Raw genomic sequence first — 14,015 nt, 5'->3', positions numbered from 1 at the left:
ATTATGCTAAGAGAAATAAACTATTCAGGGAAAGACAAGTATTACACTGTCTCATTTATATGTGGAATATAAAAAACAAAATGAACTAATGAATAAAATAGGACCAGAAGTATAGATAAACAGAACAGACTGACAGATTTCAAAGGGGTGGAGGGTGGAGACAACAGGAAGAGATGAACCAAAGAATATGTACACATATATGCATAGCCCATGGACATAGCCAGTAATGTGGTGAAGCCCTAGCAAGTGTGGGGGCAGGGTGGAAGGGGGCAAAGGCAGCGTGGGAATGGAGGACATCTGTAATAGAGTCAACAATAAAAAAAAAAATCTTGCCCAAAAAAAGAATTATAAAAAATTAAAATGCCACAAAACACCAAGGCATTTTAAAGTGATTGTAAATTTTGTGAAGCATTAAAAAAGAAACTGGAGAGTAAAAGATAAGATTATGTTTATTAGCTCATTTTCCTTTTATGCACTTCAAGAATTTATTTCAGCAAGGAGCAGAGGTACCAGGATGTATCAATTCTATCACATGCCTTTTACATAAATATCCTGTAATAGCAGAAGTTGGTCCTCAATATCTGAGTGCCTTAAAAAATAAAAATCTTTTAAACTTTAAAAAAAGTAACCTATGCTGAGGGTAGTAAATTAAATTTAAAAAATAGAAGAAAATAAAACCTCTATTTCAACTACCTGCTTCCTTATGTGCATATCCACCCTGTACTTATTATGTGAAAGTCTAGAGAACAGGAGGAATGAGCATCCATGGTTGAGTGGAGAAATAGATTCAAGGCATAGGTCCTCCAAGATCAGTGGAGAGAAAGAAAAAAATCCCCAGAGATGTACCAATGTCCAGTAGCCCTAGAAGAAGATGCAGCCCTTCCCTGATAAAACAGAACACATACCACTGGGAGAAAGGGCCACAGCTGACCTCTGGGATTAACAAAGGCTAAAATGAGTGACAGGGTCTCAAGCGGTGAGGATAGGAGACTGAAGGGGGGCGAGGGGAAGGGGGATAGTGAAGAAAAGAAGTGGGCTAGCTCCTGACGCACTTTCTCTTGGTCAGAGGGGAACAAGGGACCCGAGCCCACTGGTGACGTTTCCCTCACGTGATCAGGAGCCGACGTGTGCAGAAGTCCCTCTCCTCCAGGTACTCGTTCCCTATTTCCGTGGAGGAAAAGAGATTTCAGACTGAGGGACAGAGGGGTCAACTGCCCTATAGCCCTGCAGGTCGGTACAAGACGTGTGTGTGTGTGTGTGTGTGTGTGTGTGTGTGTGTGTGTGTGTGGTGGGGGGAACCCGGGGTAGGGGTGGAAACGGACAGAGGCTAGAGGATCCGGTCTGCTTTACAAATGTCACCTCCCTCTCACCCCCATTCATTTTGGCGCAGAAAATTGAGTGAGTGTAGGAGAGGTCTGGGTACCCTCTCTTATTTCTGTGGATAAGTGCAGGCTGACGGCAGAAAGAAATGTGAGAAGGAGGCATCTTTCTGGGAAGCTAAAAATCCACTGCTGACCCCTGAGGTGGGGGTGGCAGAGGGGAAACACCAGAGAGGGTCCAGGGCTGAATTCTCTCTACCCCTCCCCCGACGTCCATCGTTTGGTGCAAGAAATGGAGGGCTTGGTGGGAGGAGATGGAGAGGGGCCAGAGGTTGAGAATGAGTACCAATTAGGATGTCCTATGAGGCAGGCTATGGGGATATGACTGATGGAGGGAGAGTGCCAGGGGAGGAGGACAGCGAAGAAATGGCCTGATCCCTGCAGGGCGGCTGGCAGAGAGCACAGCCTGAGATCTCCGGTTGGGGGATGGGGCGGACCCCCGCAAGGGTCTGGGCTGCGCCCTCTGTATCTTTCCCCCACCTTCAGTCCATTTTGGAGCTGGATTTGGGCTGGAGGAGGGTGCGAGGTGCTGCTGAGGAGGGTGATAGAGGTTCAGTCTGGAGACCAGCTCCTATTTCTGAGGAGTAGCTTCTGAACTAGGGAGGGTTGAGAGGAGGCAACACAAGCCAAAATTTTTACTGAATTTGGAAATAAATTGTCTCTTGCGTTGTAGGAAAATGTGTCCTTTCTGTGTATGTGGAGAGGGGAGGGGAATGGCAGGAATGCTCTTGGACATTTCTGCCCTGCATCCTGACTCTGTCATCACCATTTTCAGAGAAGTGATGGGGTGATGGGCTTTGTGCTATGTGGGCACCCTGGGGTGGGGAGTTTGGAAGGCAGAGACCTGAGCACAGCAGGATCTGCCTTCTGAACACCACTGTTCTGCATCTCATTCATTTTAGTTCAAGAAAAAGTGAGATAGAATTTTGGGAAGAGGATTCAGAAACATAGAAACACTTTGGAAAAAAATTTTCTCTGCCATTGCCCAGTGGTAGAAAAATGGAAGCTGTTATGGAGGGACTGTAGAGGGGGGTCAGAGACACAAGGGAAAAGGGCAAGGGGTGGCAGGAGTTGGGAAAGTTTTGACAACTAGAGTCCAAAGAGTCAGTGTCCCTGTTGCCAATCATTCACTTCTCAGTCCCTCAGTCACCATCTGTCCTCTGTCTCTCTATAGGTCTTCGAGTCTGTGGTTGCAAGCACCAACCCAGACAAGAAAAGCAAAGACCTGCAGGACCAGTGCAGGTCAGTGGAAGAGGGAAACTACCCCAGGACCCTGGGAGTAGGAATGACTTACATCTGAGCAGAAGTTGGAAAAGGCCACTACTTGCCAACTTTCTCCAAGTTTTCCTATTGCAGTTTCAGAATACATGCCCTTTATCAGGACCCTAAGGGAACATGGTTCTTTATGGCTGGTGAGGATAGTGGAGGAGAACAAGGAAGTGAGAGTTGAAGGTGTGGCATCTGTGAAGCCTCTTGAGGATATTAGAATCCTTGAAATCTGAGAACTGGTCATTGCTGTTGTGTCTGTAGATCTGTAAGTCTTACAATTGTAGGCAAGGGAAAAAAGAAACCAGCCAGGATTCTTGCAGCTCAGTGTAAGAGCTGCAATTGGGGGCTACCCAGTTAAAATTGTTATGGGTGTAGCCAAGGCCAGAGCAAAGTTTAGGTCCAGATCTGTTCATACACACTTCTCAACATGCTCCACTCAAATGCAGGAAGAAATACTTGTGGGAGTTTCTGCAAGGTTGGCTCATGCAAACATGTGTGGAGTGGGAAGGAAGAGAAAAAGAATATATGGGTGGGAGTGCACCTGGAAGGTGGGGTCCGGTGAGGAAACCCCCACATCATAAAAGCTAGTACTATCACGACCTGCACCCAGCCTCTTGTCTCCTCTTTGCCTCCTAGGACAGGCAAAGGAGGGGACATCTCAACATGGAAAAACTCTACAGTGAAAAGGAAGAAAAGCTGGAAAGTGAGGAAAAGCCAGAAGATGAAGTAGATACAGAAGATGAAGGAAAGTCAGATGAGGAAGAAAAGCCAGATGTGCAGGGGAAGCCAGCGCACAAGGAAAAGCGCCAGGACAAGGGACAGCCAGATGATGGAGGAAAACAAGAAAAGCATAACAAGTCCGAAGGTGAGGGAGAAGCACACGGTGAGGCCAAGCCAGAACCCCAGGCCAAGCCAGAGAGCCAGCTGCGGGCTGCTGAAAAGCGCCCAGCTGAAGATTATGTGCCCCGGAAAGCAAAACGAAAAACGGACAGGGGGACTGACGATTCCCCCAAAGACTATCAAGAGGACTTACAGGAAAGGCATTTGGGCAGTGAGGAGATGAGAGAATGTGGAGATGTGTCAAGGGCTCAGGAAGATCTAAGGAAAAAACAGAAAACGGGTGGTTTTCATTGGATGCAAAGAGATGTACAGGATCCATTTGTCCCAAGGGGCCAACGGGGTGTCAGGGGAGTAAGGGGTGGAGGTAGGGGCCAGAAAGACTTAGAAGATGGTCCATATGTTTAATGCCTTTGGCTTTTAAATCTGATTTCTTTGATGGAAATATTGCCAACCCTGCTTTCCCTGGCAGGCATTTGCCAGGTGATGTGCTTTAACTTTATGCTGATACTTTGCTGTAGGTGTCACCCTTGTTACCAAGCAGCCTTTTGATCCAACTACACAGTGCTCTCTGTTTCAGTAGGGGATTTTCACCCACGTGCATGGGAGAGATGGTCATGGTACATTGTACAAATAATAATAAACAGTTTTCAGAACTGCATATACAGCATCAGCCTATTTTTGGAAAAAAATTACATGATACATCCATGCACAGGGAAAATTATGGCACAGTAGATCAAACGAGAAATGATATTTTTCTCTGTGTGGTGACAGCGGAGGAGATTATCCTTTCTCTTATCTGTGCATTTTCCCTAAAAAACACATTACTTTGTCATAAAATAAGTAATAATAATAAAATATTTTTAAAAGTAGAAAAATATATACCAAGTAATCAAAATACTGTTCAGTGAGTTTATGATGGTGGTGGAGACACTTCAAATTCCCGTTGTCGGGATGTAAAATTATGTGTAAAACTCACATTATCTCTGGGACTCGAAGCTGGAGGAATCAACCAGGCAGTTATGGATCCATTGTCTTGTCGTCTGTGAAATGGGAATAAAACTTGCCTTTCAGGTTTGTGGAGATCAGATAAGATACTGAGTATGTGAGCTGTGTTAGGCTGGCTCCTACCTCTCCCTTGCAATAGCAGGACCAGAACCATCAGAGGTTTGGAGGAGGGTAAGAGATTATCAACTTTGCCCAAGAATAAGTCCAGACAGCTGAGAGGTGGGTGCCACTCTTTTCTGGGACATAGGATATCTGATGGGCACTCTGCCTCTTGTCATGAGTCCTGCACCCTCCTAAAGGCCCCACTGCTCCTGGTGGACTGGAATACTCAAGGTAACAAAAACCCTTTGATTTTTCTGGAGTTCCTGGTGAGTTGAATCCCCACTATGTTCCTTACTGAACTGTGAAGAAGGTCCCTCTTCTCATGGTATAGTTTTATTAATTCTGACATGAAATGTGAAAAAATACTTTGTAAAACCTTTATAAATATATTTTTCTGGCATTATAATGACCACACTAGGCTTACCCTTTACAAAGCAAATAATTTATCTTACTCATTTTGGTAGCCACTACACATAATAGAAGCTTAAAGATCTGTACATTAATTATGGAGTCAGAAGGCCTCCATTCTTGGCCCAGTTCTTGGCCTGATTGAATACATAGCCTTAAGCATGTACTTTCATTCTTTAGCTACTGAAACTTGCCACTCCAAAAGGAACACAGCAGGAGATTATATCAAGATTCATTGCTAAACAATTTTAACATTGGGTATGGCAGTATTTTTTCAAGTTTTCTAGCTACTAGCAGATCACTTGCACCCAAATCACATCTTGAAAACGGAGAATCCTGGCTCCCACCTCAGATCCAATGTATCAGAATCTCTTTTGACCTGTCTTCACAATACCTGTGTGTATCCTTTGTTTTTAGCTCATTTTACTTTTTGCCAAATGGATACATGTATAAAAATTTTAAATCCAACAGTGCAAAAGAATTTATTATTAAAAATTGTGGTCTGCCTTGCCATTCCACATTCCCACTCTCCAGAGACAACTACCATAAATGTTTTGAAAATATTATATTTGCCTTTGTATTTCTGAATTATAGGCTTAGGCTGTTATTTCTTTTTCAAACAGCTTCATCGAAGTATAATTCACACACCACAAAATTCACCCTCAAAACTGTACACTCTCAAAGAATACAATTCAGTGTTTTTTAGTATATTAACAGAGTTCTGAAACCATCACAATTATCTAGTTCTAGGACATTTTCAGCACCCTAAAAAGAAACCTCATGCCCATTAGCACATACTGGTGTTTGCATTCTCTCTTCTCCCAAGCATCTGGCAAACACTGATCTATTTTCTGTCTCTATGGATTTGCTTATTCTAGACATTTCACATAAAAGGAATCATATAATATACGGCCTCTTGTATTGGACTTCTTTCACATAGCATAATGTTTTCAAGGTTTATCCATGTTGTAGCAGGTATCAGTACTGAAACATTCATGTACATGTTTGTTTTTTGCCTTTTAAAAATAAACTATTAAGTCAAAATATAAAATTTACAAGTACAGAGATGATGGTTCTGTCTTAGTTTATTATGTAGATAATCTCAGAACATGCTAATGAAGATGGACTCTAAATTTAAAACACAAGTGCATAGTATTTGACGCTCTAATTAATAATTTCTATTGGAAGAAGCAAAAATAATTTTTAAACAAAATTTTGTTTCCAGTTTTATTGACATATAATTGACATACATCACTATATAATTTTAAGGTGCACAGCACAATGGTTAAACTTGCATATACTGTGAAATGATTACCACAATAAGTTTAATTCACATCCATCACCTCATGCAGATACAGTAAAAAGAAAGACAAAATTTTTTTTCTCCATGTGATGAGAATTTGTAGGATTTATTCTCTTAACACTAATATATATATGGAATTGGTAGGTCATGTGGTGACTGTATGTTTAACTTTTTGAGGAACTGCCAAACTGTTTTCTAAAAGCAACTGTAGCATTTGACAATCCACTCAGTAGTGTAAAGTTTCCAATTTCTCCACATCCTCACCAACACTTGTCATTGCCTGTAATTTCTGTTATAGCCATCTTAGTGGGTATGAAATTGAATCCCATTATGGTTTTGATTTATATTTCCCTAGTGGCTAATGATGTTGAACATCTCTTTATGTGCATATTGGCCACCTGTATATCTTCATTGGAAAAATGTCTATTCAAATCCTTTACTGATTTTAAAATTGAGTTGGTTATCTTGTTATTGTTGAGTTGTAAGACTTCTTTGCTTATTCTCAACACAAGTCCTTTATCAGATGTACAACTTGCAACTGCTATTTTTTTTACTTGTTTACTTCAGTCACTATCTATTTACTTTCTGACATAATTGAGTAGTTCCCTCTTGCCATCATAATCTCCACTATCTACCCCTACTATAGTTTTATCACATACAATATATATTTCAACAAGAATCCTAGTGATTTTGTTGCTTAACTCTGAGGACCTTTGGGTGCATTTGTCAAGTTAGGCTAAGCATATGCCAGGATAACTACTAACCCCAAAACATCAGTGGCTTAACACAACAAAGGTTTATTTCTCAAACTTCATGATGGTTAGGAATGGAGAGGTTCTTCTCCCCCTAGTTTCCCAGAGATTCAGACTAATCATGAAACCACCACAGCAGAGAAAAAGAATACATGGAGATCTCATACTCGTTTTTCTACACTCTGGTCTAGAAGTGATCTAAATCACCAATGTTCACAGTCCATTTTTTTCATATTTCTATCTCTTTTAATTCTGACAAATGATTCTGAAAGCAGTGTTATTATGCTCTTTATATAGGTGACTGACCTGATGCTCAAAGAGTGCATATAATTTATGCAAGGTGACATACCAGTAAGGGGAAAAGACTACATTAGAACCTCAGTTAATTTGGCTCTAAACTGATAATCCTTAACTAGTATGATTTCCTAAATCCAAGGATTTGAATTTTATTTTTACCTCTTGCCCAATCAATCCTTTAGGATGTCAGAATAGTGGTGATAATTCTTCAGATGACAGACTTAAAGAGAAGGTTCACAATGGCATTGCTTCCTCCACCATTAATGCCTTAAAAAGGCATTTTATACCAATGACAGCTTAACTACAAAGTTCTCTTTCATATACCAAAGGGGGAAAAGACTAGAAAAAATGCAAAGCTTTATGACTGACAATGAAAGTATTGAACCTAAGGACAGCCATATAATAAGAGATATCTACTTTGCTTCTCCTTCACTATCCTCCCAAACACAAGAAATGCTTCTGAGATACAGAGAGAAATGTTTCTGAGAATAGCACCCAACTTCCTGTCCAAAACACTAGAGCAAAATAATTTGTACTGCTTATGGGAACCAAAGAGAATTTAAATCAAATGTTATATTTAAGTTGTAAAATGAGCAAGACACTTTCTTTTTATTTCAGCTCCAAATGGAAAGCTGAAAAGAATGCCACTCACTTACAGAAGAAAAAAAAAAAAAGTTGGATAAACTGCAAAACAAAAAAAATTATTAAAACCATCAGAGAACTAAGGCCACAGGGCAAACAGTTTTATCAGAATCTAGAGAGCAATTCATGGAAGGAGAAATAGTACCCAAACATTTGTTTATTCGGGATAGAAACCAACAAACACCATGTTCAGGACAATAAGAAATTTAGCTAAAATTTCTAATGAATTCCTAAAGACTGAGTGAGGGCTCCATGAGAGTTTGAAGTCCCTGAGGGCCACAGACATAAAAGGGCTTGCATGCACTCTTCCTGCAGGCTTTACTCCAGAAACACCACTAGGTGTTCCCATGCATGCATGAGAAAACTTGCCCCATCTACCAGTTAAGAGGAGATAGCAGTCACTGTTGAAATTCCAACCAGATCTGCTTCCCCTAGTAAGCAAAATACTTAATCTGCAGGAAAAAGGACAACAAAGCCCATATTCTGAAGGCAGTTGTAGAAAGCCAATGCAGCTAAGAAAAGGAAGCAGAAGAACAAAAAGCTCTTTGAGGGGAGGGGACAGGCATGTGTGCTAGGCTCAACACTATAGCTGGAGGAAAGGCATAAACACATGTACACAACCAAAACTCAGACTCATAGTGCTTGCCTAAAATGAAGACCTGATCAGAACATTGGAGAATGCCTGTCTTTCTCCAGAACACATCCTCCATGATTGCCCTATTTATTCACCCTTCTCTCCCTCAAAAACTCTCTCTGAAAATGAGCCAAATTTAATTCCATTAATCTGTGAAGCAATGTATGCCCCAGTGCATTGTCAAAAACAGTAAAACCATTAATCAGCTTATTAGTGGAGTTTAACAGCCAAGTGTATTCTGGGAAGGAGACAGTAAAGAGAGGACTGCCAAAACCACTGTCATCTGAGAAAGACTGTGTGTATACCCAATGCTGTGCCCTCCGAGGAACAACATAGGATTCACATAGCAGGGAGGAAATACACCTCAGCAAAATAATCTAGGCAGTCACTAAACAAATAAGTAAATAACCACAATAATAAACTCCAGAAGGAGAGGACCAGTACTTAGAGTTACTAAAGATTATTATCTGAACAAAAAATGCAAGATATGCGGAGAAACAGGAATGTATGACACATACATGGGGAGCAAAGCAGGCAACAGATACTGCCTGTGAGACTGAATTTAACAAAAACTTCAAAGTTTCTAATATAAATGTGTTCAAAGAATAAAAAGTAACTGATTAAAGAAGTAAAGGCAGCTATGATAATAATGTCATATCAAATAGAAAAAAATCAATAAAGAGATTTGAAAAGAAACAAGTGGAAATTCTGAGAAATACAAAGATTGAAATTAAGAATTTACTACAATAGCTCCGCAGTAGACTTGTGCTAGCAGGAGAAATAATTAGTGAATGTGAAGGTTTATAGATTTTACGTAATCTGAGGAACAGAGAGAAAAAGGAATAAAGAAAAATGAACAGTCTCGGTGAAATATGGGACACCATTAATTTCACCAACAAACACATAATAGGAATACTAAAAGGACAGGAAAGAGTAAAGGGAGCACAAAAAAATTCCAAGAAATCATTTCTGAAAACTTTCCATTTTGATGAAAAATATTCATCTAGTTATCCAGGAAGCTGAATGGACTGACGAATGAACACAACATGGTAAAAATGCTGAAAGCTAAAGACAAGGAAAAAATGTTGCAATAAGCAAGAGAATAATAACTTCTAATTTATAAGAGAACCCCAATAAGATTAGCAGCAAATTTGTCATCAAAACAATGGATTCCAGAAGGAAGTCAAACAACATATTAAAACTGTTAAAAATAAAAACTGTCAAATAGTTATCCTATATTCACCAAAGTTGTCTTTCAAAAGTGAAGGTAAAATACATTCCTAGTTAAACATAAAAATGACAGAATCTGTAGCTAGCATACACCTTACAAGAAATACTAAAAAAGCCCTGGACGGTTTGCCTCAGCAGTTAGAGCATCGGCTTGCGGTCCTGAGAGACCCGGGTTCCGTTCCAGCTAAGGGCATGTACCTTGGTTGCAGTGTGTCCCTGGCCCTGGTTGGGTCCTGCGGGTGGCAGCCACTCAATGTGTCCCTTTCACGTCGATGTTTCTCTCTCTCTCCTTCCCACTCTATTTGAACAAAAAATGGAAAAATGTCCTCGGGTGAGGATTAAAAAAAAAAAAAAAAGAAATACTAAAAGAAAGGTACAGACTGACAATCCTCAGAAGAGGGGGCGGGGGTGGGGAGGGAAGAGATAAACCACAGAACTTATATGCATGTACGCATGTACGCATAACCAATGGACATGGACAACAAAGCTGGGGGTGGTGTGGGCGGGGGGGGGGGTTTGGGGAGGAGGGTGTCAATGGGGAAAAAAGGGGAGACATCTGTAACAAAAATAAATTCATAATAATAATAAAAAAGAAGTTCCCAGTTCTGAAAGCAAATGACCCCAGGCAGTTATTTGAATCCATGAAAAAACAAAAGTACACAAAATGGTAATTATTTCTTCATATATAATCCTTAGTACTCTTATTTTGTTTTTCTTTATTGTACTGCTAAGACCTCCAGAACAATGTCTAACAGTGGTGAACTTATTTCAAAATTCAAAGTGAAAACTTTCAGTATTATAACACTAACTATAGTATTCTTAGATACTTTTTATATATATCTTGTCAGATTAATAAAGTTTATATTTTGAGTTTGCCAGGAGGGTTTTTAAAAAATTATTAATGGTTGTAAGATTTTATCAATACTTTTTCTGAATCGAGTGAGATGTTCATCTTTTAAAATCTTTTTTTTTTTTTTTTTGGTTCATCATATAGATGTTTTTCTTTTTTTTTTTTTTTCATTAAATTTATTGGGGTGATATTGGTTAAAAAATATATAGGTTTCAAGTGTACAATTCTATAACACATAATCTGTACTGTATTGGGTGTTCACCACCCAAAGTCAAGTCTCCTTTCATCACCATTTATTTCCCATTTATCCTCTTCTACCTCTCCCCTCTTTCCTTATGGTAATCACCATACTGTTGTCTGTCTCTGGTTGTTGTTGTTTTTTCCCTTAATCCCTTCACCATTTTCACCCAGCCCTCTAAGCCCCCTCCCCTCTGACAGTAGTCAATTCTCTGTGTCTATGAGTCTGTTTCTATTTTGTTTGTTAGTTTATCTTGTTCATTAGAGTCCACATATAAGTGAAATCATTTGGCATTTGTTTTTCTCTGACTGCCTCATTTAACTTAACATAATACTTTCCAGGTCCATCCATGCTGTCACAAAGGTAAGATTTAATTCCTTTTAATGGCTGAGTAGTATTCTATTGTGCAAATGTACCACAGCTTTTTCATCCACTCATCTACTGATGGACACTTGGGCAGCTTCCAAATCTTGGCTATTATAAATAAGGTTGCAATGAAGGGGTTCATATATTCTTTCAAGTCAATTTTTCAGGTTTCTTCAAATAGATTTCCAGTAGAATCACTGGGTTATAAGACAGTGTCTTACAATTTTCTGAGTACAGATCCTTTATATCCTTGGTTAAATTTACTCATAGGTACTTTATTTATTTTTTTGATACAATTGTAAATGCAATTATCTTTTTAGTTTCCCTTTCTGATAGCTCATTATTGGTGTATGTAAATGCAAATGATTTCTGGGTATTTATTTTGTATCCTGCTACTTTACTGAATTAATTTATCAGTTCTAGTAGGGTTTTGGTGAAATCTTTAGGTGGATACTGTATATACTTTATATACAGTATCATGTAATTTGCAAATAATGACAATTTTACTTCCTCCTTTCCAATTTGAATGCTTTTCATTTCTTCTTGTGAGATTGCTGTGGTTAGTACTTCCAGTACTATGTTGAATAAAAGTGGTGAAAGCAGACATCTCTGTCTTGTTCCTTATCTTAAGGGAAATTCTTTTAGTTTTTACCCATTGAATAAGATGTTGACTGTGGGTTTGTCATATATGGGCTTTATTATGTTGAGGTATGTTCCTAATTAGTCTCTCTTTACTGAGAGTTTTATCATGAATGGGTGCTGGACTTCATCAAATGCTTTTTCTGCTTCTAGTGATATGATCATGTGATTGTAACCTTTCATTTTTATATGTGTATCACATTTATTGATTTGAAGATATGGTGCCAGTCTTGCATCTCAGGAATAAATCCCACTTTATTTTGGTGTATGATCTTTTTTTTTTTTTTTTTTTTTATCCTCACCCAAGGACATTTTTTTTGTTTTTTGTTCAGATAGAGTGGGAGGGGGAGAGAAGGGGGAGAGAGAGAGAGAGAGAGAGAGAGAGAGAGAGAGAGAGAGAGAGAGAGAGACATCGATGTAAAAGGGACACATCGAGTGGTTGCCACCCGCATGACACAACCAGGACCGGGGACAAACTGCAACCAAGGTACGCGCCCTTAGCGGGAACCGAACCCGGGTCTCTCCGAACAGCAGGCCCGCCGAGCCAAACTGGCCAGGGCGGTGTATGATCTTTTTAATGTATTGCTGGATCCGGTTTGATAATATTTTATTGAGGATTTTAGCACTTATGTTCATCAAGGATATTGGCGTATAAATTTCTTTCTTTATAGTGTCTTTATCTGGTTCTAGGATTAGAATTATGCTGGCCTCAGAAAATGAGCTTGGAATTCTTCCCTCCTCTTGAATTTTTTTTTTTGAATAGTTTGAGAAGGATAGGTGTCAGTTCTCTTTTGAATGTTTAGTAAAATTCACCTATGAAGCCATCTGGTCCAGCACTTTTGTTTGTTGGGAGTTTTTTTTTTTTTTTAATTTTATTATTATTACTGCTTCATTAGTTGTAGTCATTCTATTCAGATTTTCTGATTCTTCTTGATTCATTTTTAGAAGATTGTATGTTTCTAAGAATTTATCAGTTTTTGTCCAGAGTGTCCAATTTGTTGGCATATAGTTGTTCATAATATTTCATTACAATCTTTTGTATTTCTGTGGTGTCAGTTTTTACTTCTCTTTCCTTTCTGATTTTATTTATTTGAGTCCTCTCTATTTTTTTTTATTGATGAGTCTGGTTAAATGTTTGTCAATCTTGTTTATCTTTTCAAAGAACCAGCTCTTGGATTCATTGATCTTTTGTATTGCTCTTTTAGACTATATTTCATTTATTTCTGCTCTGTTCTTTATTATTTCTTTGTTTCTACTTACTTTGGGCTTTGTTTGTTGTTATTTTTCTAGTCCCTCTAAGTGCAAAGTTAGATTGTTTATTTGAGGTTTTTCTTGATTTTCGAGGTAGGCCAGCAGAGTTTATGAGGCCCAAACAAAACAAAATTTGGCTATGTGGAGGGAAGGCTCTGCTTCAGTAGGGTGTACGAGGGAAAAATGGCCCTGTTCTATAACCATACAACTCAGTCTGTTCCAGGTTTTGCTGGGAGCTCAAGTTCAGCAGAGTGGGGTGTCTGGGATTGTGAATGTGGGGCTAATAGATCTTTTGAGTGGGAGGCACTGGTCAGGCTTGGGAGAAGATGGAAGGAATGGCCACCACCCTCGAGCCACACAATTCAGTCTATCTCAGATTCTGCTCAGACATGCTGGGGAGCCCACGCTTGGCAGGACTGAGCCACCAAGAGTCTGGAGGGTCAGGCAACAGATCTCCCATTGGGGGAGATGCCAGTCAGATTCATTGGAAAGTGGAAGAAATGGCCCCTTCCCCAAAGCCACACAACTCAGTCACTGACACCCCCTGAGTCTTCCCAAACCTCTACACTCTGGCTCAGGCAGCCGACTCTTCCGCAGGGTGTGAGCTCCACAGTGTGGGGCAACAATGAGTCCAGTGGGTGGGGCTATTGCATTCCCCCAGGCTGATGCTGTAGGAGGGGAGTGTTCCCCCAAGAAAGGTGGTGTCTGTGTGTGGGACAGGGACTCAGCACAGGAATCCTGGTGGCTGTCCTTTCAGCTCCCTCCTCAGACCCAAAACCCCAAGCTGTCTTCACAGGAGTCTAGTCTGCT

General features: G+C 39.8%; 1 protein-coding gene across 1 annotated transcript; it reads left to right on the top strand.

Annotated features, from left to right (window-relative positions):
• The first annotated feature begins 1,162 nt into the window (after positions 1 to 1,162).
• Positions 1,163 to 4,136, top strand: TCEAL5 (transcription elongation factor A like 5). The gene is made up of 3 exons (XM_036271443.1): positions 1,163 to 1,230; positions 2,554 to 2,621; positions 3,285 to 4,136. The coding sequence occupies exon 3, from the start codon at positions 3,312 to 3,314 to the stop codon at positions 3,891 to 3,893; it is 582 nt and encodes a 193-aa protein (XP_036127336.1). The 5' UTR covers positions 1,163 to 1,230; positions 2,554 to 2,621; positions 3,285 to 3,311; the 3' UTR covers positions 3,894 to 4,136.
• The last annotated feature ends 9,879 nt before the right edge of the window (positions 4,137 to 14,015 follow it).

Source organism: Molossus molossus, unplaced genomic scaffold (genome assembly GCF_014108415.1).
Source record: "Molossus molossus isolate mMolMol1 unplaced genomic scaffold, mMolMol1.p scaffold_m16_p_2, whole genome shotgun sequence".
Lineage (NCBI taxonomy): Eukaryota > Metazoa > Chordata > Mammalia > Chiroptera > Molossidae > Molossus > Molossus molossus.
Note: the sequence above shows the minus strand (reverse complement) of the source record. Positions and strands in the feature narration are given on the sequence as shown.

Bases quoted from the DNA above. Each gene is read 5' to 3' on its own strand.
- TCEAL5 (XM_036271443.1), top strand. From the start codon at position 3,312: ATGGAAAAACTCTACAGTGAAAAGGAAGAAAAGCTGGAAAGTGAGGAA.